This window comes from Phocoena sinus, chromosome 3, assembly GCF_008692025.1.
Source record: "Phocoena sinus isolate mPhoSin1 chromosome 3, mPhoSin1.pri, whole genome shotgun sequence".
Taxonomy (NCBI): domain Eukaryota; kingdom Metazoa; phylum Chordata; class Mammalia; order Artiodactyla; family Phocoenidae; genus Phocoena; species Phocoena sinus.
Genome location: NC_045765.1, coordinates 42,324,835 through 42,348,343, shown reverse-complemented (window position 1 = coordinate 42,348,343; position 23,509 = coordinate 42,324,835). Strand labels below are relative to the sequence as shown.

The 23,509-nt window shown below is 45.6% G+C and overlaps 1 protein-coding gene across 7 annotated transcripts in view; it reads left to right on the top strand.

Moving 5' to 3' along the window:
• Positions 1-23,509, top strand: part of GRIA1 (glutamate ionotropic receptor AMPA type subunit 1) — a 307,667-nt gene that overhangs the window by 181,125 nt on the left and 103,033 nt on the right. For 6 of the 7 annotated variants that reach the window (XR_004349192.1, XR_004349193.1, XM_032626638.1 and 3 more), the window contains 3 exons: positions 9,003-9,164; positions 11,150-11,317; positions 19,214-19,318. Coding sequence is in view for 5 of the 7 variants with exons in the window: in XM_032626638.1 (XP_032482529.1) it covers positions 9,003-9,164; positions 11,150-11,317; positions 19,214-19,318 (435 nt within the window). In the remaining 2 variants the exon portion in view is untranslated. The remainder of the gene's footprint in view (positions 1-9,002; positions 9,165-11,149; positions 11,318-19,213; positions 19,319-23,509) is intronic. The other variant, XM_032626637.1, reaches the window with a different exon arrangement.

The following is a 23,509-nucleotide window of genomic DNA, read 5'->3' as shown; positions in this document are numbered from 1 at the left end:
CATCCTTTGCTCTGGCCAGCCATGCACACCTTGGCTGATTTGGAAAGGCCCTTTCCATGCTCAGTCAGTGGGTTATTTCAGATATGCAAGCCAGCAGCTGCAATTGCTCTTCCAGAGCATGGAACCCCCTTGCCACTACCAGCTTAGAAGCAGGAGGTTGGGGTAATATGTAACTAGAAAGGTTCAGTCCTCACTTCCTTACTTGTCCCTTTTTTAAGACAGAAAAGCAAACAGACTCTAGAGTACTCTAGGTGAGTACTTATCATGTACCAGGCACTGTCCTAAGAATTTGATAACGATTAATGCAGTTAATCCCTATGAGATAGATGCTATAATGATTCTTATTTTGCAGTAAAGGATGCCAAGGCACAGAAAGGTTGAGTAGCTTGCCTGCAGTCACACAGCTAGGTGGTGGCAGAGCTGAGGTTTGAATCCAGGTTGATGTGTACACACATTTCCTCTGGTTCACCACCCTCTGTCACTCTGATTCAGAATCTCCGAGCACGTGTGCTTTCCAGTTAGAGTTCTTCCCTGCACTCTTCACCCAGCCAAAGCCTCCTCTTCTTTCAGCTTCCTTGCTTCCACTGGGAGCCTTCCCTGAGTTCCAGATTCAGGTTTGGTTCTACCTACTTTGCTCTATAGTTATGTGGGTAATATGGACCTTTCTCACTAAACCTTAAGTAACTTGAAAACAAGGACCAAACCTATCTTATTCTCTGCTGCATCCCTTTGTCCAGTATGTACTTGGCAATATTAGACCCTCACAGGTGAATGAGTGAATGAATGAATGAATAGCAAGAATATTCCTTTCCCCATTCCTAGTAGGTTTCAAATTTATCGTACGTTTGGACTTTCATTCATTCTTCACCAAGCATTCATTGGGTGCCTGCTCTATGGGAGCCCCTGAGAATGTTTAAGCTGGCATTTCATCAAAGGTGGGCTTGCTATAGTCTTTGCCTGAGCCTCACTGGACAGGAAGGTTTGCATCATGTGAAAGGAAGGTATTGCTGGTTTCACGTCTGCCAGGAACTCCAGCCATAAAAGCCCACCCCACCCCTACCCTCTGGCTCTTGTTCTGAAGTGGCCGTGGCCAGGTGTTACCCATGACTGCAGCCAATTAGAACAGAGTTAAGATGAAGGGAGGTTCTGAAAGACCAATCAACCCCGGGCCAGATACTACTCTTCTTTTTTCATGCATTGACAGCCCAATCTGGGGGCCCCTGATCTTCTGCCACAAAATGCCAGCATTTTATCCTAAACCCACAGACTGAGAGAATTTGGTTTGTGAGATCCCAACTACCTTTTTAAATAATCTGTCAGCAGTGGACTTGTGTTCGGGGGATAGGTCTGTTTGCGTGTTTGCTGATATGCAAGCGTACAGGTACCCGCCTCCCTGGTTTCAAATGTACTTGGGTAAGAGTTAACACTAGTGTTTTTTTTCCCAAATCGAATGGTGTTTTGGCTGCTTTAAGCACAGCTGCAATGTCTTATTGACTTGGCAGGAACCAGATAAGCCTATGTTATGAGGGATTGTATAGGATAAGGACGCATTCAAGTTTCGGTCGGTTAAAGTGGCTAGAATAGGAAAATCTGAAGACCTTATGCAGAGACATGGTTATTTGAGGACACAACAAAGTCCTCACCCCAGGAATATTCCATGAATTCGTGTACATCCATATTCATGCGCACGCACCTGTGTGATCACAGAATTGTAGATCAAAGCTGGAAAAGCCCTTAAGAGAGAAATCGACTGGCTCAGAAGTTTCCAAACTTTTTCGTTTAAAGCTCTAGTTTCAAATGGAATCTTGGGGAGAACCCCAGTATGTAAAACAGATAAAAAGCAGAGCTGCTTTGGTGGAAGAGGGAGGGTGGGAATCCAGAATCTCATCCTTCTGCCCTCCCACTAATTCAACTTGGTAGCCTCTGAAATGCCTACAGCCTGGGACAACAGTTTGAAAGATCATTGATCTAGCCAATGCCCTCATTTTGCAGATCAATAATCTAGTGCCTGGAGAAGGTGAGAACACTACCCTAGGGTAGACAGCTCATGAAGTTCAAAGACAGGAAAGAACTTATGCGGTTGTCCCTAAAATTATTTTCCTGACACTACTTATGACCCAGTTCAGAATATACTACACACACAGAAACAGTCAATAACAAGACCTCTTTGGTCCACAAGATGAAAGCAGAGAGACTGACAGGTGACAGGATGGAAACTTACAAGAAAACCATGAAAAGGGTGAGTGAAGACATTTGTTGTATATGTTTCACCCCTTGGTGTGAATTAAGCAGTCAGCCTGCTCCAGGTACCGGGCTGTGGATACCGTGGGGACCGAGGTTCCTGCTCTCTAGGGTCACACGGTCTTCTAGGTCTAAAGGAGATGAGAAGCAAGGCTGCAGTCAGAGAGAAAGCTGGGAAAGACCCCAAGAGAGAGAAATAAAGAGCTTTGTGGTTCACATCCCAATGACCAGCACCCATTAAAGGAGCTGAAGACTAACACCTGAGTCTCCTAGAAACCTGCTAATTCCTTCTTAGTATAAAGATGCAGGACAGAAGATAAATGAATCAGACTGATGGGACTAACATTGAGGGGGCAGAATGTACAATGGCTAGAAAAGAAGCCCAGAGTCTCGTCACTTGCTATGACTATGGTCTCTGCCCCTCACTTTCTATGTGATGTGAGGCAGAAGCTACTCCATTCATTTAAGACTCAGTTTTCTAATTTGCAATGTGGGAATGATAAAAGTACCTGCTTCACAGGACTGTCACCGGGATTAAACGAGATCATACAAATAAAGCTCTCAGCACGGTGTCTACTACTACACAGTACAGGTCTGATACACGCTAGGCACGGTGGTTATTATTGTCACTATTATTTTAGCCAAAGTCTGCATCCCATGACTTCTGTCCATTGGTTGGTGCTGGCCTGCCTTCCAGAACCTTAGAGAACAAATCTTCTACCTCTTTCCCACGACAGCCCTTCTGGGATTCAAATACATCCTTCACTTCCCTTCTTAGTCTTCCATTATTTTCAGGTTGAACATCCCCACTTTTTTCAAGCATTTCTAATGGAACCAGACTTTTCAAACTGTACTTCCCTATAACTATCCTCTCTACGGAGCTGTCATCTAAGAATTTATCTGACAATGTGGGGAAACTTGCCACATTCAACTTGTGCCATTCAGAGTATAAAGTGCAAGTTCTTCAATTTGTTCTAATCTTACCTCTTCTAGATCTCAAGGGGAGGAGATGGAGGGAGCGCTCTCTCCGGCATCCCAGGTCTTGTTAAAAAACCTTCTCCTTGGCCCCTTAACGGTGTCCGCCCAAGCAGGACGGTGAGGGCTGAATAGCTTGTATGTGACCCCTGGAAAGAACCCCAGAGAAAAAGGAAATCTGGCTTTGAAGATAAAGCTTTTTATCCTTTGAAAGCCACGTTTCTATACACCTGCCTCCTGTTGGCTCAGGTGTCTTGCCTGACCCAGTGCCTGGTTTCAAAGCAGTTGTAACAACACCTAACCTCTTTTGACCCAGTGATAATGATGATGGTGAATGTGATGATAATAATAATAACATTCATAATCACTGATGATTATAATAACATTCATTAAGCACTTACTATGTGCCAGACACAGCTCTAAGTGCTTTATGTATTTTTTTTTAAATCTTGCTCCAGTTCTATGATGTAGGTGCTATTATATCCGCATTTTGAAGACCAGAGAGCTAAGACTCAGAGGGGTTAAATAACCAGTAAGCACACATAATCAGGTTCCTTTGTTTCCAGGCACACGTGATAATTAACAGTCATAATGATAACTCAGAGCTTCCTCGTGATCCTCAAAGCATTTTCTAAATCGTTACAGCAACATGAAAGCATGTCTAATGTAATTATACTGTTAAACATCTCTTTAGGATATTATAATTATTTGAAAAGGCTTTTCATTCTAATCCTTTGAAAATTATCACTGAGATATGAGAGATGGAATGACTATATTAACCAGTTTAATTAATTGAGCACTTTTCCCCCCAGTCATTCTATTTAAATGACTGGTCAGCATTGCATTGTCTTCTACGATGAGTACATAGGGAATACAGATCCTAATCTCAGCTACCCCTCTAGCCAGCCTACAACTCGAGGCCACTAGTCTCCTCTCTGGACGATGACGGGTTTGACCTGATCGCCAGCATCTTTGCTTCAGGCGTCCGTAAACCTAAACTATGGCCCATGGGTCAAATCCAACTGCTACCTGATTTTGTTTGGCTCATGAGCTAAGAATGGTTTTACATTTTTTAATTATTAGAAAAATGAAAAGTGATACTTCATGACGTGTGAAAATAATGTGAAATTCAAGTCTCAGTGGACACAGCCACGCTCATTCATTTTCTACTGTCTAGGACGGCTCTCGTGCCGTAATAGCAACACTGAATAGTTACGACAGAAACCACATGGCCCCCCAGCCTAAAAAATTCACAGTATGACCCTTTATCAAGAAAAATTTGCCGACTCCTGGTATAAACGTGGGGTAGGTGGGCACTAACAGACTTCGTATAAATCGGAGGCTTGAGAAACATCTAACCGATCTCTAACCACCATCATGGTGTCAAGGAGAGAAACCTACTGTGCTCTCCCACAGACGTTGCTTTAAGACAGAAAGCTGTATCGGAAGGCCCCTCTTTGGCAGAGTGAGACACCTGTTCTAGGCTATTAACTGTCAGCCACACTGTCTGGGGCAATATGGAAATGCCATCCTAAAGCTAGCCTCCTACGTTCCTCCACTGGCAAAGCAGTGTAACACAGACAAAGAAGACAGATTTGATGGCTGGACCACAGCTGGATTCCTTGCTTGCTGGGTGACCTCAAGGGAGTTTCCAAAGGTCTCTGAACCACAGCTCCTCACACATAAAACTGGGACAGATACTCACTCATTTATGCAAATGAGCACCCGGTGCCTACTGTGCATATTCACCTCTCAGGGCTGTTTGGGGGATTAAATAGGATTATGTATATAAAGCGTTTAATAGAATGTCTGGCTCAGGATAAGAGCTTGGGAAATGTTTAATAAATCTAAGGGTGACTCTCGACTGATTATTTCATTTTTCAGTTTTAAATGACAACTTCGTAATTCTCAAAAGGCTGTATAGATGAAGTTATATAATGCATAAGAAGTGACAGCCTTGCCATTGCTGTCATTTCTGTTATCCAGAGGAGCAATGCTTCCGAAGCTGCATTTCAGAAGAGCATTTAACAGCGCCAGTGTTCTTCAATTCCAGGCCAAGAGACAACAAATTAAGCAGGGCTCCCTTAACAGACCCTATCAAAGAGTCAACCAATGCCATGACTTCTCTTCCCTGTTCTGCCACTGCCACTCCCTCCCACACTTTCCAGGGACTTAACAGATGAGTTTGACCCAACAACATATATCAAAATTATCTGAGGATCTATTTTTATTTTTTAACAGTACTAAAAAGAAAACATATTCACGTGGTAAAAAAGAAAAAAAGTATTCCCTCATTTTGTGACTTTTACCTAACAGCACAGATAGGAGCTTATTTTATCATTCTTTGTCCCTTCCTTCTCAGGGGAGCTAAGGAGTTCAGTTAGAGGTCCCATCAGTTTGATTAGATATAACTTGAGATTTGGTTCCAGTAACCTTGTAGTCAGACACTCTGATGATGGAGGTGAGTGGCATTTATGTTTGAATAAACTCTGCTATTTCCTATGGCCCCCATTGCATTGATGTGGGCAGTCAATACAAAATGCCCGGGAGCTTGTTACAGATTTTCAAGCGACAGAATTTGACTGCAGGAGGTTGCTTTCATTTTATTCTCTCAATAGTTATTTTATGAACAAGATGTTCTTTTTAAGATCTCTAAAAATTATGGGAAGTCTCTCAACGGTGCATTAGCTTTTAACCAGGGGTAGGATGGTTGTACTCTTAGGTAGTAGAACGTCTTTGAATGCCTATTGGGTACGTGAACCTAATTCTGATTTCATCTGTACTAAAAGCTTGCTAGAAACTGTGCAGTTCGGTAGACCCCTGTGAATGTCTGTAAACTGTAGCTATGGGAAAAGTTAATCACAAAATATATTTCCAACGTGAGCTTCTCTTTTCAAACAATATCATCCACTGGCATTTACTGCCTGGTGATCACACTTCCCCTTAGCTAATAAGCATTCTTGCTCGAGGAAAATCTTTGGCTTTCATTCATTCACCCAACAAATATGTATTGAGCACCTGCTCTGTGCCAGGCATTGTTCTAGGTGCTAGGTTCTAGTATACATCCGTGAACAAGACAGAAAGGGTCCCTGCCCTCATGGAGCTGACATTCCAACCCAAGGAGAGAGGACAAGGGAATAAATGAGCAAACGAGATCACCTCAATTGGTGATAAACAGAACACTGAGAAGGAACTGACTGGACTGGGTGTTGGGGGTGATTTGACTGGGTTCTACTAGAAGCAGGTCTTAAGACAGCAATTCAAGTACAAGCAGCTTCTTTGGATGTGAATCCCAGAAACAACAGCAGGGAATCAGGGATGTGAAGTAGGGAAGGGACAGCAGGCATCTGATAAAAGTGCATAGCCAAGACAGTTACCCCTCGGGGCTATGGAGCTCCATCCTTTGGGGAAGCTCTAGACCTGGGTGTAGAGCATGCCTCGGGGTTACCCCACCCAGGGAAGAGGATTCTGGAGTATTTATCTACGAACTCCCCATCTGTCAATGGCTGAGAGCTGCTCTAGGTGAATGAAATCCCTGATACGTCTGGCTTACCCTGCATGCAGGTGAAGTAATAGGTATTTGTAGTTAGGATATAAAGTGGAGTATCAGTGTGTAAGGGCTGGGGGAGTGGAAATCAGCAGGGCATCAATAGCATCCACCACAGGGCAAGAATTGAATCTTACATAAGGGGTCAGGAAAGAGCTGTCTGAAGACAGTGCATTTTAGCTGAGATCCAAAAACACGGGCAGGAGTCAGCCAGGGAAAGCTCACTTCCAGGCAGAGAGAACAGCTAGGCAAAGGCTCGGGGCGGAACTGAGCTTTGTGTGTTTATAAAATAGAAATACTAAAGAACCGCAGAACTTTAGAGGCATGGGGCGGGTGGGATGTCTTTGAGTCATGAAGTCACTGATGACTAGATCTTTTAGGTAAGGAAACTGGATCAAGTCAGTGAGAAATGAAGAGACCCAGGCAGAGCTGGGGCCAGCGCTCCGGGCTCTCAGCTGCCAGTCCTTGGCTCTCCCCAACCTCAATCCACCAAACTGCTTCCCCTGCTCGTTCCCCCATTTCACCCCCAGGGGTCTGGCAGTTTCTCCAAGTGTTGGAGCTCAGACAGCAATGACTTTATGATACCTGCTCAAATTCCTGCAGTGGGCCGCCAATTATACCTTAAAAAGAAACCCAGGGGATCACAACGCTTTATGTGATCCAGCCCTGGGCTGCCGACTGCATTTCCCGCCCTCTCTCTCACTCAACTCACCGTGCTACAGTCACACCAGCCTTCTAACGTTTTCTGGAACATGCCAAACATCCTCCGACCTCTGAGCCAGAATGCTCTCCCCGAGATTTCCCCAGAGCTCGCTCACACGGCTTCACTTCACTCAGGTCCCTGTGCTGACACCACCATCTCAGGGAGGCTCATGACTCCAGGGCCTGGCACTGCCCTTCCCCCCATCCTCTTTCCCCACTTCATCTTCCTTCAGAGGACTCAGAGTTACTGCAGAGTGTACTCTGCTGGACTGTGCTCTAGACACTGTGCTACATATTTACTTTTCTTTAACTGAAGTATAGTTGATGTGTAATACTCTATGTTATAGGTGTACAATACAGTAACTCACAACTTTTAAAGGTTCTACTCCATTTATAGGTCTTATAAAATATTTGCTCTGTTCCCCCGTGTTGTACAATACATCCTTGTAGCTTATTTTATACCTAACAGTTTGTTTGTTTATGGCCTATGTTTCCCACTAGAAAGTAAGCTTTGTAAGAGAAGGAAGTTGTTTCTCTCACTATTAGAAGAGTACACTGTAGGTTCTCAGATATGTTCCTTGAATGACAAGTGAGCAAGTGAGCGAAGACCTACAGAAGACCTTAGTCCTGGTCCCCTCTCTGCTACTAAATCATTGAATGACTCTGTGAAGATGATTCTCCCACTCTGGTCTCAATTTCTTTATCTGACAAATAAACATATAATTTCTACCTTATAAAGCCATAAAGTGAAATGCGGCCGTAGATCTGGAAGTACTGTACACTATGGAATATATTATACAAATACAGGGTTTCCTTTCTAAATTGAAGGCTTCCTGAGTTTCAATGAACTTTACCAGATGGGAAGGAAACTTTTTCCCAATAAAAAATGCTTTGCGGATATGAAAACTGATCAGGACTCACTGGCTAGAGAAGGTCTCGGCTGCGGCACGGGAAAGAGCACAGGGGGAGGGATATCAGCATGCAGCCTCTTCCAGACACGCTGTTACACTGGGGAGCCCTCAGGCGCTTGCCCCCGACGGACTTCAGATTCCTCTCCTGTCACGAGGGTGGAGAGTGGTGACGGTAGAGGAAAACCTCCCCCTCTTTTGTTTTTTATTCTATTGCATATCTGTGTCGTCTCAGTAATCTCAGCCGCCATTTACTGATCACTCTGCACCATGCACTTGACGTGGATCGTCGCACTGCTTTTTCTCCCCCGCCTCCTAGCCTCCATTATTCCTACGAGAAAACATCAGGGAACTGGGTCCAAGGTAGTAACTCACAGCTGTGAGCAGCAGAGCCCAACCTTCAACCCAGGCATGGCTGGCTCCTGAGCAAGGGCTCTTAACCACTGTGCTAACTCTGCACAAACTACGTGATAACAGAATTCAGAAGGGAGGGAGACACAACTGTCTCTCCATTAAGTCGGTTTCACCTTAAGTAGGAACTGGGTGGAAAAGGCTGTGATTCTGTAACGTGGTTAAATGGATGTATCCAGGCAACATATTCTGACTTCTTTCCCTTCCTCTCCACCCAGGGTTTCATGGACATTGACTTAAACAAATTCAAGGAGAGTGGAGCAAACGTAACAGGTTTCCAGTTGGTGAACTACACAGACACCATCCCGGCCAGGATCATGCAGCAGTGGAAAAACAGTGATGCTCGGGACCACACCCGGGTGGACTGGAAGAGACCTAAGGTAGGAGGATGGGAAGCAGGCAGCAAAGGACCAACCTGGTCCCTGTGCCGGCCCTAGATTCCTGGATAGTGTTAGCTTTCAGATAAGGACAGACCTCCTAAGAGGAACAAGTTAAAAAGTGTATCCATAAAGACTGAGGGTATGGACAATCCGGAATGACAATGGTTTTAACAAGATAAATATTTTGATTTTCTTTCATATAAACAGAATTCAGAAGTCAGCAACCCAGGGCTTGTGTAATGGCTTCACAATCATCAAACACTGAGGCTTGTTCTATCTTCTTGTTCTGCTATCCTCAGCATATGGCTGCTACCTTATAGCCCCAAATGGCTGCAGAGGCTCCAACAATTACCTCACTATTCTACCCAGCAGGAAGGGAAAAGGAAAATCAAAATCAAAACTGCTTCCTATAAGAACTCTTTCCAGAAGTCACACACAGATCTTCCCTTTACACGCTATTGGCCACATCTTAGAAACCCATCCCAGCTACCTACAGGGGAAGCTGGAAAATGATGTCTCTACTCTGGGCAGGACCACCATGTTGCACAGCTCCAGGGGGATGCATTTATTTCTTCATGGATTGAGCCTCCTAGATTTGTGCAGGGAGCTGGCCCTTTTTCTAATCAGCCACGTACCTAGCTAAAAATCAAAGAAATTTAACTAAGCAATAACCAGCACATCTCCTTCTCAGAGAGCCTACTACCAATTATCATGCAGACTACCTGTCTCTCACTTCCCAGCAAGGCAGCTTTAAATCCTGCAGCCAAAATCTATATTGTTTGCTATTTGATAATGGCTTAGAATAAGGATAGGGGATAATTTTTCTTTCCCACATCAAATCCATCAGTTTGGCAATGGCTGTGTGAAACACTGTGCTGAGAAGGATTCTGAGGCTAAATTTGTTTATCCAGGGCAAACTCTGGATCCTTGGCAACTTTCTCTTGCCACTTGTCAATTTCCTTTTGCTAATGGCAGGCCACTTAAGCGAGATGCTTCTCATCCCACTTTTGCTCAAACTGAGTTAGCAATTCAGAAATAAAAACTTATTTCAATATGAGCTTAAGCAATAAAAATCACAAACGTGCTTTAAAGCAATGAGCAAACCACACAGCAGTTAATTCATTAATATGCGAAAAGCCCACCCAATTTCCAAAAGATTGGAGCTGATTATAAAAATAACAAAATATAAGGTATACACTTTTAAAATAGCAAGAGAATCAAAGTTAAGACCTGGAAAAATACATATACATTCATTCTACAACTCTACTGTGAACTTAGAATGCGCCAGAGAACATGCTAGACATTGAGGACAAATTAATGAGGACAGACATGAGTTCCAGCGCCAGGAAATGTTGTTCTGGATTGTTATCCTGCTTTTGTTTCAACATTTTCACCCGCTTTTAGGCGAGAGGGGGATAAAATTGAGGGTTAGCATGAAGCACAAGGGGAAAGTTTGCAGAATGTAAACCTGCCACTTGAGTGAACCACATGTGGAAATAATTTAGAGTTGACCCTTCTTGGATTATTCTTTTACTGTCACCAGGGATGGTGGAGTAAACTGTTCCTCTTGGCCCCCAACTGATGACTATAACACAGAGAACACCAAGTGGTTTTCCATGGACTGTATCAGACAGATACAGATGTGTTGTATTTAGTCTATGCATTCTTTTTCCAGTTGAACCAACATTTTCAAATGGCAAGATTGAACACAAAATCCTAAAGTTCTCTTCTAACATCGCAACCTGCAGTAATACTGAACTCACAATCCAGAAGGGCAATATTGGCTAGAGAGGTGGAGCGGCAGCCCCCATCTAAGAGGCAGGCACTTCCCAGCTCACAGCTGCTCCCCTCCCCCGCCCCCCACTCCCCATCCCTGGCCGACTGCAGACATCCTCACCACCGGGAAGCTCGTTCCCAGATACAGCTCCCACCTGCCTCCCTGTCAGCTCGCTCTGACACCTAACTGTCTCTGTTCCTCCCACTAGTACACCTCTGCGCTCACCTACGATGGGGTGAAGGTGATGGCTGAGGCTTTCCAGAGCCTGCGGAGGCAGAGAATCGATATCTCTCGCCGGGGGAATGCTGGGGACTGCCTGGCTAACCCAGCTGTGCCCTGGGGCCAGGGCATCGACATCCAGAGAGCTCTGCAGCAGGTGAGGCTGGCAATGGCTGCCCCATCTTATGGGAGCCTCACAGGGGATTTCAGCATCAGTTTCAGGTGGGACGGAGCTATTTAAAAGAAAAGGGAGAGCACGCCTAAAGTTTGGACTGCCACTGCATTGTGTCTGTGGCTCTTGGCGTACATGGAAGGTCATGCAGAAATTTGAAAAACGAAACAAAAAAACGCAATAGTATGGAATAGTCATTCCTGATAGCACAAAAGCTCTATTTGCTGCTTAGCGTTTATGTTAAAAAGGGGAAGCCAGTGATTCTGTATTTGACAAGGGGACGTGAGATATACAAGGATGAAACTGAACCATTTTAGCAGTCTCTTGGAGACTCCCCCTCCTGCCCTGATTTTCTGGATTTCTTCATTACCTTTGCTTTCTGTGCACATGTCATGCTGGGACGCTGAAAATGTTTCTCAGGACTTCTGATTCTATTTTCTTGCTTCTCAGCATTGCAATCATCAATTTTGTTCGCGCTTAACAACAGGTAAAGAACGGGGATAGAAAATGGTCAGGCCCCTCCAATCAGCTGGCTATGCAGAGGATTCTGAGGCTGAATCCAGACTCAACAGGGGGGGAGTATAAATACTCAATTAGTGATACGTCTGCTGTGGAAGCAGGATGAGACAGACGCACACGTGAGCCATGTATTTCACATTCCTGGTTTAGAAGTTTCTGGGGATTTGCCCAGTTTTATCACTCTCTGCACTCCTAGAAGTCTCTAGAAGTTTCTAGAAGCACCTCAAGCCCAGGCTGTGGTCCTCCAACTCCTGACGGATAGCACCATAGGATGCCTCTCATGCCTCCTGAGAGAGGCTGTGTTTCCAAAGGGGACCGGGCAAAGAGGGCAGTGCTCACTGCAAAGGAATGTCCAAGTATCAGACACAGTGGCAAGCCAGCAACAGCAAGATATGTTGGTACAAATGCCTCTCAGCACCTGCCCTCCCCATCCAAGAGCTGCCTAGAGAAGGCCAGCTCTACTTTCAAGACTCCATTCAACAGAAGATGAATTTGGACACCCAGGGAAGGAGAGATGCGTTTCTGAATGAGGCAGAAATGTAGAGCAAAATGTACAACTATTCCCATTTGTTTTCCTCTAACAATTTTCACAATCTGGAGAAAGAGACAAGACAGGAATATCACAGGCTGTTCTTCAGCTTGGATGAACTGCCTGCACATGGAATATGGATTATACTTCTGTCCTTTGGAATGAAGTGAAGCAGCTGCCCTGTGACCACACGCGAATGGGTCCACCCGCAGCCCTTTCTGCCCTCCCCGTCTCTGCGCAGGGTGGCCCCGAATCGCTAGGCAGCAAAAGCAGACACCCACCAGCTTCAGGATGATTGCCAAAGGTGCCGTGCCCGCCTTCTGGCTTATTTAAAATGCTCTTCCAGACCCCACAGTCGAGACAGATTCTGTTTGCAATGTGAAGCTAGTTTCAGAAGGTCCCACGGACTTGCCCTCAGCCTCAAAACCCTTCTAGCTCCCTTGCCTCTCCCATCTTAAGGGCATCCCTGGAAGGATATCCTGATGCCATCGTGACAGTGATGAAGCCTGGAGACGACGTGGGTGGCAGGAAGGGCACTGAATCAGGAGAGCTGGGGTCCAGGTCCCGCTGGGCCCTTGAGTCTCTGGGTGACCTTGAAATACTCATTCGTATCTCCTACACCCTTCCCTTTCCTCATCCACAACGAGGCAGTTAGAGAGACAATTCTGGGGTCTCAACTGGCTTAAGAACTCTAAGGATCTAATTTATTTTTTCTTATGCTCTAACCCCTGTCTTTCTGGTTGTAACATGCTCAGGCTTCTGCTTCTGCCTTCAGTGGGGTTGAGAGGAGGCAGTTGCCTTAGTCAAAAAAATAATAATCTCTATACTGTCTTGAGTCAAGACATGTGTGTGCCAGTCAGCTGCTCCTGAGAGCCTACTACGTGCTCTGGTCTGGGGCCAAGCTCTGGGGACAACAAGTCAAGACCTGCCCTCAAGAAACTCCCTTCAGTCTCTGTTGGGTGTGGACGTAGGGCAGGGAGAACTAGCCACAAAACAAACACAAAAATAAAACCAACATTCTGATCTAAAAATCAGCTGTTCAAACTGATTACTCTCAAATCTTTGTTAATCACCTAGAATCACAAAACATGTATTGCTGAAAGAGACCTGAAAAATTACGACTCCCATTTTCCCTTACATTATAGATGAAGCAGCTGACCTAGAGTAGGCAGTGACTCAGCCGGGGTCACACAGCAGCTTAGCAGCACAGGCTGGACCAGACACCCATCCAGGGTTCTTCTTCCTGTCCCACAACTGTCCTGTGGCCCCAGGGGCCTTTGCTTGTACGCACTGAGCTCCAGGGCCTTACACACACAGTCATGGCCACTGTCCAACCATCTCACCCTCAAGACCCATCTCTTGAAGAAGCCATGCCCCTAGGAAGGAGCAGTGTGCACCTACAGTAGACTGGGTAAATCCCAATGACATTTGGTCCTTGGAACCCAAGGATGGGGGCTCGAGTCTCTTCTGCCCTGCCCACTGGCCTTCAGGTCACACATGGGGAGGGACCTGTGGGTCAGCTTGTGGTAGAGGTGGGATGTCTGTGAGTTAGGCCAAGAGGAATTAGCACATTATCCTAAAAATAATGGTAATACCAGCTATGATACATCCAGGGCTTACTATGTACAAGGTTCTGAACGTATTTTACATGTTTGATCTCACTGAATCCTCAATATAACCCTCTGAGGTAGCTGGTTTTATTAACTGCGCTTTATAAATGCAGAAACTGAGCTACACAGATTTTTTTTAATTTCCCAAAATTATACAGTTAGTGACAAAAGTGGGACTCCAACCCACATCTCCTTGCTACCTCACCCTGTCTCCATAATTGCTCTGCTCTGAAGCCTCAAAGGCCCAGCCCAGCAGGTGAGACACAAGCCATGGCCCAGCCAGCACCAGCACATGGCCCTGGGTAATATCTACATGCCCCCGCTCCCCCACACCCCATTACAGTTTCCCGGGTGGCAGAGTGAAGACAACCAGCCTGCCTGCTCCCTGCCTGACATCCAAGGAGCCATTCAGAATATTAATGAGCCCACACCCTGGAATTCCTCAGCGCTCCAGGAAGGAAGAGGCATGAGGGCGCCCATAAGTTGGCTTCTGGCTGGCAGAAAAGATCCAGCTCCCCAAGTCAGGCTGTTAGCATTTGGGGGGTCATAGGCCCTTTGAGGATATGATGGGAAACAAAGCTTTGTACTCTTTCTTATTCCCAGAAAATGCACACACATATATTTTTGCATGACCAGGGGTCAGGTGGACCACAGACACTCTGAGAAGCCCAGCTAAGGACCTCAGGCGAAGAATCGCTGCCCTAAATAAGGATCAGCCCTCTCGCCTTTGTGTTTACAATCTGTCAGTCAATGACCACGCACATTGGAAGTGAAGGTTTACGTGGCACATTGCTAGATGAGGTTGGGGCGAGCTGGGCAACAGGGGTGTAAGACACAGTCCATACTTTCAGGACTCAAGACCCAGTTTCTTGAGTAGAAGGAAAGACAAGCTCCTTAGAAATAGTAGCCACAAAGGTATAGACTGAGGGCTAAATAACACAGCCAGGCTCTTGGTGCTATGGACTGTCAGAAAAGAATGCCATGACTGAAGAATTTGGACATTACCAGGCTTCCCGTAGGAACGAAACTGGGGCTTTAAATACGGTGACCATATAATTTATCATCCAAACTTAAGAGTGAATGGGAGAGCTATTACCAATTATCCCAGAACAAGACATGTAAACTGAAACGATCCCAAGCTAACTGGGATGGATGGTCATTCATGCCTTAAAGGAAGGGTGAATTTGAACAAAGCGTGATTTGGGTTTTGGAGGGTCTGGGTGAGGATGTAAATGATACCCAGCAGAAGGCTAGAGTGAGGGTACAAGTGAGGACTTGTGGGCATCGTGCTTGGCTGTTAGCGCATAGGAAGAGAAGAGCTGGGTTCACACCATGACCCCACCAGGCACTATCTGGGGGATCCTGGATTAATTGCTCCACTTTTCTGGCATTAATTTCCTCATCTCTTAAATGGACATCATCCTCTTAGCACTGCCTCCCTCACTGGCTTGTCACAAGGCTCAAAAATATTTTTTTTTTAAAAAAAGGGATAATGTAAAAGCTTCTTTGAACCTCAGGGCAACTGCATGAGATAGAGCAGGATTATTCTTCCCATTGTTCAGGTGGGCAAGTGGAAGCTCAGAAGGGTCCTGAGACTTGACTTGGCTAGTTTAACCAGAATGTGGTCTACTGGGATCCAGCCCGCAGGCTCTGACTTCCCACAGCCAGTGAGCATTCAGGAGGAGAGACCAAGAGAACAGATCCACCTCACGGCAGCCACAAAAAGGCTGTAGAAGCCTCGGGCCCAGAGCATCTCCGCTGCCCACCCCCCGCCCCGGGGACGGGGTTGGAGGAGTCATCAGGGTTGGTGGCTCAAGTAGTAGAAACACTAACCAGCAATCAGCGGGCACCAAGCAGGAAAGAAAATGTATGCTTCAGCATCTCATGGGTGGCAGACTCTGAGCTGGCACCCAATACCACTTACAGGAAATCCAAGGTGAATTCTCCATCTTTCACGGGGGGAGTCAGCAGGTGCCAGGACAGTGATGGGAGGTCCAGGAGGCAGGAGCTAAGGGGAAACTCCAGGTTTCCCTCAGTCTGATCCCTGTCACCCCAGCATGGGGGTAGGGGGTGGGAGTGGGGAATGAGGGCTCAGGGGCTCAGTCCTGATCCTGATGGATAGGATGGCAGTTTCCAGATGTGCCCATAGCATATATTTCTGAGAAGCTTATTCCTCTATGAGTCCAGACTACCCTCATAAATGGTTTGAGGCTGGTCCATTCTCTTGACCTCTCCTTGCTCTGCCATCATGGAACGGTAATTCTGGCACGTCTTCTTTCCCACTCTAATTTATCTCAGGATGTGTAAGTCTTGGCTTCTCCAACTAGACGGTCAGAGCCTTCAGCTGCCCCAGGCCTCTCCTGATGTACTGTGAATCCTGAACCCAAGTGCCGTAGCTCTGAGTCTCAGTAATCCTATCTGTAACATCAGCAAAATAACCTCTGCTTTTGCTACTCACTGGGTTTCTGGGAACATCGAATAAGCAGCATCTTGTGAAAACATTGTGGCAACACAAGGGGCCCTCGGGTCACAAAACTTTCCTGCTGCTGATTTTTTTGGAAACTGAGAAAGACATGTAAAAATGACAGTGAAAAGACCCTCGTTTCTGCTGAAAGAATCCCCTGCCGTGAGACCACAGCTTATCAGACCCAAGGCTTCCATGTTAAATCTTCTTCTTTGCCACACTGCGCACCCACTGTACACGGCACAGTAGTAGTAGGCATCGTTACCTTCAACGTCATCATCACCATCACTTAGATAACAGACACTATTCACTGAACATTTATGTCCCAGACAATATGCTAAGCACTTCGGTTCTCTGAGGAGGAAACCAACAACAGATAGGCACAGTGACTTGTACATGGCCACACAGTTAGAATTAACAGACTGCAGCCTGGGGAAGGCCCAACTGGAATAGAGGATAGCAGTAGTAGGCCTGGAGAACACATGCTCTATACACCTCTGTGTCACCCCTCAGAGCCTAGGACAGTAGCACTGTCCTCTGTTTGAGAGGCTGCTTGGTATATTAAGGGAAGAAGCCAGAATATGTCAGAAGCTCTGGATTTCAGGCCCGCCCTGGACACTTGTAAGTCCTAAGTCTTGAGCAAATCACTTTATCTTCCAGAGTTTAGGTTTCTCTCATGAAAGTGAAGATCCTAATCTCTCTCTAACTGACAGATATCAGGGGGCTGCTATGAATGGAGATGAAGTAATATGTGTGAAAATGCTTCATAAACACTTGTAAAATGCTGGTAGTATTAATAACACAATTTGTAATAATAAACATAATAGCTGGCCTTTGTTGAATACTCACCATGGGGCAAGCATTGATCAAAAAATATCTCATTTAATCTGTAAACCACCTTAAGACATAATTAAACCTAATGGGTCTCATAACACAAATGAGGAAACTGAGTCATAGAGACATTATGCAATTTGCTATATGAATATGACATAATGATAATTAGTATGACACTTGATACCAGCACCAAAAATAGATGCCCATTTGAGTCATTAATGACACTTCTTTCTGTTTCTGCAAACCATCTGCACATCTATCCCAGTCTGTTTTTCCAAATGAGTCACATAAGTTGGTACACAACAATGAATGGGAAGCTAAAGACGGGCAAGAGACGGCCAAGGTGAGAAGGTGAAGCTTCTGATGGATTTGAATTGCTCTCTTCTTATTCTTTGTAGCAGGATTGGTACTTTGCTTCCTCCTTGAAAAGAAAAACCAGCCTAGACTTTTCCAGAGCAAGAATTTCTCCAGATTTCATCTCAGAGAGTGAAGAGCTTGTTATATAATTTGTTCAGTGCTGTGGGCCTGTTGTAACCTCCCCACTGAGACTTCAAACCAGGAGGTGATGGGAGGGTCAGCCTGAGAGGAGACATATACACACACACTTTTTTTTTCCTTCTTCCTTTCTTCCTTCCTTCCTTCTTTCTTTCTTTCCTTCCTTCCTTTCTTCTTTCTCTCTTTCTCCCTCCCACCCCCACATCTCAAATACACACACACACACACCAGCTATTCTTGTATTCTGAAGGCAGAGGGACTGGTCATTCACTGTCAGAAAATGGTAACACCCTGTGAGGCTTCCTTTTAAGCTACCTGAAGAAGGGGGAAATACATAATGCTGGGTTAAAGGGCCGGGCTCGTATTGGTTACAGGTACAGGCTCACCTCTCTGGCCTTAGGCCAGCCTGATCTGAGGACACATGGTGGACCATCATTGGAGAATGTGATTTCTTATGCTCAAGCTGATGATACACAGCTAGACTCATCCCCAGTTTGGGGGTGGATACATTTTACTGGTCACCTCCAGAACAGCAGGCTTGGTTCCAAAGGCCTTGGATCCCCCATGTTGACTACTTGGCCTGCAAAGTGAACTTGGAGATAGGAAGCCATGGAAGTTTAATCTGTCTCGTTTGTGGAGAAGTTCCATGCAGCGTATTTGGGGGCTTCCAATACGCATCTTGATTCCACCATCTGAGACCTGTTGAAAGGCTCTGGTCTTATAAAGAATCTCCTCAGGTGCTTTAAAGTTTGCACAGCACTTTCACATTTGCTGTGTCATTTAAGGTAGATGGGGCAGGACGTTTGAGACTTAGAGAGGCAAATTGCCCAAAGTCACTTGGCTGTTCAAAGGAAAGTTGGGGTAAAATCCAGGTCTCCCAATTCTAGGTCTTTAGGCTCCCAAGTATTGTAATCCCTGGACTCACAAAGGAACTAAGAAGCCATAATGAGGCATAGCCCAAGGCATCGCAAGGCCAGCTCCTGGTCCTGGGTCTTCTCCTGACTCACCAGGGATGGCACACCAGTCTCTTCCCTGGCAGGTCTCCTTCAGTTTCTACACCTGAAGGTGTGCGCCTGAGGAGCGGTCTTGCTCACAGTGGTAGTCCTCATGGGGGTGTTTGACTGAGGATGGCACAGAGATTTCCTATTAGGATCTACTTTGATCCAGTGTTACTGTTGGCCTAAAGCAATGGGTGAAAAAGTTTTCAGGATGAGTCTCAGTTTAGTAGGCAAGAGAACAATACTCTAACAGTGATGACTGCTACAGGCAAAGGGGTAGAGAGGTGTTTAGTAGAGATGCTGCTCCAAGACCTCATCCCATGTGACTTCCTCAGGTTCTGGACTTCCGCTTCAGCAGAAAAAGCAAACCGATGAACAAACATGAAGCGCAACTTCAGGGTTCACTGGTCACCACCTGGCTTTCTTTTCCAGGTGCGGTTTGAAGGCTTGACAGGAAATGTACAATTTAATGAGAAAGGACGCCGGACCAACTACACCCTCCATGTGATCGAAATGAAGCACGACGGCATCCGAAAGGTAAAGGTCCCTTTGCTTCAGTTCCTCAGGGAGGAGAGGGCTGAGCAGAGGCTCAGGCCAGAGCTGAGGGCCTTGCAAGCCCACTTTCCTGGACTGGATCTCTTAGAAGAGATGCAGGCAATGAGGATTCTAGCCTCAGCTCTGCCACTAACCAGCTGGGACTTTGGGCAAGTCAGTTCCTTCCTCTGAGGATCGAGGAGATTAAATGGAGATTAAAAAAATCTCTAGCTTTGTCTTGGGGTGCTTGTGAAGATCCAAGGGATGGGAAATTACTGTGAAAATATAAAGTAATAGATGTGTATAAAATGCCCCTGCTGCTCCTATAGGATTCCAAAGTAAGAACTTGAGAATGATGATTTATTGAGGAAGTGAACCATCTTCTCCTGATCCACACTTGGTCGTATCCCCTCTACTTTCCACATAGAAGTATAAGTGAAACTTAGTTTGTGTATATGTATGTAATGTATAATATGTATGCATATTAAACATTTTGGAACAACATTCAAATCCTTGGAGAAAACATTCAGAATTCTACCACATTCTGTGTGCTCTGTCCTCTGCCAATTTCTCTGACCTTGACCCTTGACACTCACTTCCTTCCTCCTTCCACTCCAGTCATTCTGATCAACTTTCACTTCCAGGAATACACTATGTTCTTTCTCACCTCCCAGCCTTCAAACGTGTTCCCTCTGCCTAGGACTCCCCCTACCCCATCCCCTTCTTTTGCCTGGCCAATTCCTCCTCAGCCATCAACACTCAGAGAAAATGCTACTCCTTTCCTAGGCTCCCTTGTTACGACTCATGGCAGCCTCTGTTTTACCGTCCATGGCCTTCCTCACATTCCTAGTTCCTTGGGGTGGCACAGCGTAATGGGTAAGAGGCATTGCACACATGGTATAAAGCTACTAGGGTGTCATGGATCAGAGTATTAGCTCTGGAATCCTGGGACTCAATCCTGGCATCACCACTTACCAGCCTGTGATTCTGGACAAATAAATCAGGTTCTTTGTGCCTTAAGTGGGGGGCACCATAACAATGCCAATCTCATAGGCTCACTGAGAGGATTAAATGATCTAATGGGTGCGGAAGTTCTGAGGGCTGTGCCTGGCACATTGAAGACTGGGTCTTCATCTCTCAAACTTGATGCTCTCTAGGCCTGTGCTGTCAAATACAGTTGCCACTAGCCGTGGATGGCCATTTAACTTTAATTCTAAATAATTTAAAAGCCCCTCAGTTGCACTAGCCACATGTCAAGTGCTCAGCAGCCACAGGTGGCTAGTGGCTGCCATACTAGACAGCACAGATGTACTCAATAGATCATTTCCATCATCCCAGCAAGTTCTACAGAACAGCTCTGCTCATGCTTTCTATTCCCAGCCTGTGGAGGTCCATGATGCTCTGGGTGGTTTGGTGAGATACACTGGCAGAATGGTTATAAGCTCAGGCTTTGCAGATAGACACGACCCGAATTAAGTCTCTGCCTTACTCTTTACTAGGCACGTGACCTTGAACAACTTAGCCTCCTTGGACCTCAGTCACATCATCTCCAAATGGGGAATAATGCCCTTTACCTCACAGGGTCGCCATCAGCACTGAGTGAAACGACGTCTGCTACCCACTTGCCTGTATCAAGGGATTCCCAAAAGTAGCCCCTGGAATGGAGTGGACATTCAGCCCATGTTTTGTTTGTTTGTTTCAACTGCCTTCTTTAGGCCACAGGGATTTTTATGTCAGCCCTGATTTTGAGTGATTCAGGCTGTGCAAGCCCATGGAATGGATAAATCAGCAAATAGAAATTACAGAGTAACCTTAAAATCCACAAGCAAATCGTTGTGCTTTATTTTTCAGATCCTGGGGCTGTTTTTCAACCTTTCCAATGACTAAATCCTTTCCTAGAATGTGGGCTTAAGCATCCTCTTTGTTTACGGGGAATCTGACTTGAGGACAATGAATTCCTCCACATCTGCGGCTTCTGGCCTTTTACTCAGTCAGCCTCCTAACAAAGTAATTTCTCAGATTCACGGTGACCTTGTTGTGCTGGTTTCAGTGAGCAGTGCCTGGCCTTACCTGATGTAGGTAATACAGGGGCTTCTGCTGCTTGACCGGGGGCCTTGAGGACTCTCCCCTGATCTGTAAGCACATATCATGGCCACCGATCTGCCAACACACCCTCTAGTTATCTGGGTCCATTTTGACATCCTACTGAAATGTGTGTGCTCTACACATACATCCATAAAATGCTTAGGATCTTCAAATGCCAGAATGGGCACTGGCTCCACTAAAGCTAAATCCTTGGGAAATCCCATTCAGAGACTTCACTTCACCGTGGGGTGCTGATTTAGGGACCTCTATCCAAATAAAATACCTTGTCAAATTCATGAAGGATCACAAATTCTGGTAACTGGCTGCCAAGAGAGAAGTGTAGGAAAATTCTCGAAAGTCTTTCATGAAGGGACCATCATTGTTGATTTAACCATCTCTGCCCATCACTACTGGTCCTGTAGCTAATTTTGGACTTGAAATGGCCAAGTGTCACTTCAGCTTGATATGTAACCCCCTGCCATGCCCCAAGTTTGTCATCCCCAGTTCTGACCCAAGTATAACTGGAAAGGAAAGACTGGGCAGGGAAGAAAGTGACACAAGGTCCTACTGACGTCAATGCACAGCTCTCTAGTCCAGATGTCCTTTGGATGTTTTTTCTGTAAATCCTTGCCACCCAACTTTGGACATACTGAGACCTGGTGTAGCTCTAAGACAGAGCTTCAATCCAACCACTTCTCTCCATTTCCACTGCGGACCCCAGAGCCCAAGCCACCTTCCACGCCTGCCTGACTCACTCAGGAGCCTCCTTGCCAGTCACTAGTCCTGCTGGCCACGTTCTTGCCTCTCTAGAAGGCCATTTTCCCAACACAAGAGCCAGGATGATCATTTTCAAATATACATCAGGCTATATTGCTTCTCTCTGCCTAAAGCTTTTGACTGGCTTCCTACTGCAGGTGAAATATAACTTCTTGTCTTGACCTTCAGAACCCCAGACGCTGCATCCCTCTGACATCAGCCCTTGCTCCTCCTTCTCTGGCTCATAACTCCACAGCTACCCTATAGCATCCTTCTGTTCCTTTACCCGACATTCTCAATCACTGTAGTTTCATATGCAGTGTCTCTCCGTGTCACTCAAGTCTGGCCCAGGCAAAGTCACCTTGGAGAGGCCATCCCTGACCAAGCCATCTAAAGTGACCCCCATCCACCCAGCACAATCCCACTGTCCCAATGTTTCACAGTGCTTACCCCTTCTGATATATTCTTGTTGGTTTACTGATCTCTCCTGAGGTTGGTAAACTTCAGCCTGCAGGCCAAATTCAGCCAAATGCCTGTTTTTGTACAGCCCATGAGCTAATCATTTTTACATTTTCAAATAAATCAAAAGATGACTACTTCATGATATGTGAAAATTATATGAGATTACAATTTCAGGGTCCATAAATAGAGTTTTGTGGGGTTTCTTGGAATACAGCCAAACTCATTTGTTCAGGTATCGTCTATAGCTGCGTCCGCACTATGACAGCAGAGATAAGTAGTTGCTACAGAGATTGCATGACCTCCAAAGCCTAAAATATTTGCAGTCTGGCTCTTTAAAGTTTGATGACCCCTGGTCTGGATATATATTGTCTTTCTTCCCCTCTTCTTCACCTCCTTGCCCCTAAAATGTCAGCTCTCTTAACACAGGGACATGGTTCTGTTATTTACTGTATCCTCAGTGCCCACAATATATTGACACATAAGTAAGCACATGCAAGTAAGTGGTTGTTCATTAAATGAGTGGGTAGTGTATTGAATGATGCTAGGCAACCAGGGAGCATACTACTCTGGCCCATATTTCCATAGATCTGCCAGCAAGAAAAAAAAAAAACTGCTGGCAAATTTAATTAAAAAACATCTCAAGCAGAACTCAGATAAAGTTAACACATACACTTATGAAGTTCAAATTCTTTAAGCGTGTTAGTTAAGATAACCCTAGGTGCAGTAACAGATAAACTCTAAAATCTCAGCTGTTTAATGCAACAAAGGTCTCATTCTTGTTCACCCAGTGACCAGTATGGGGGCTGGGGGCTCTGGTTAAGACTTAGGCTTATGGAGGCTCCACTGTCTGTTTGGGTCTTCCTGGCTATCAACAGCCAGCTAACAGGTGAG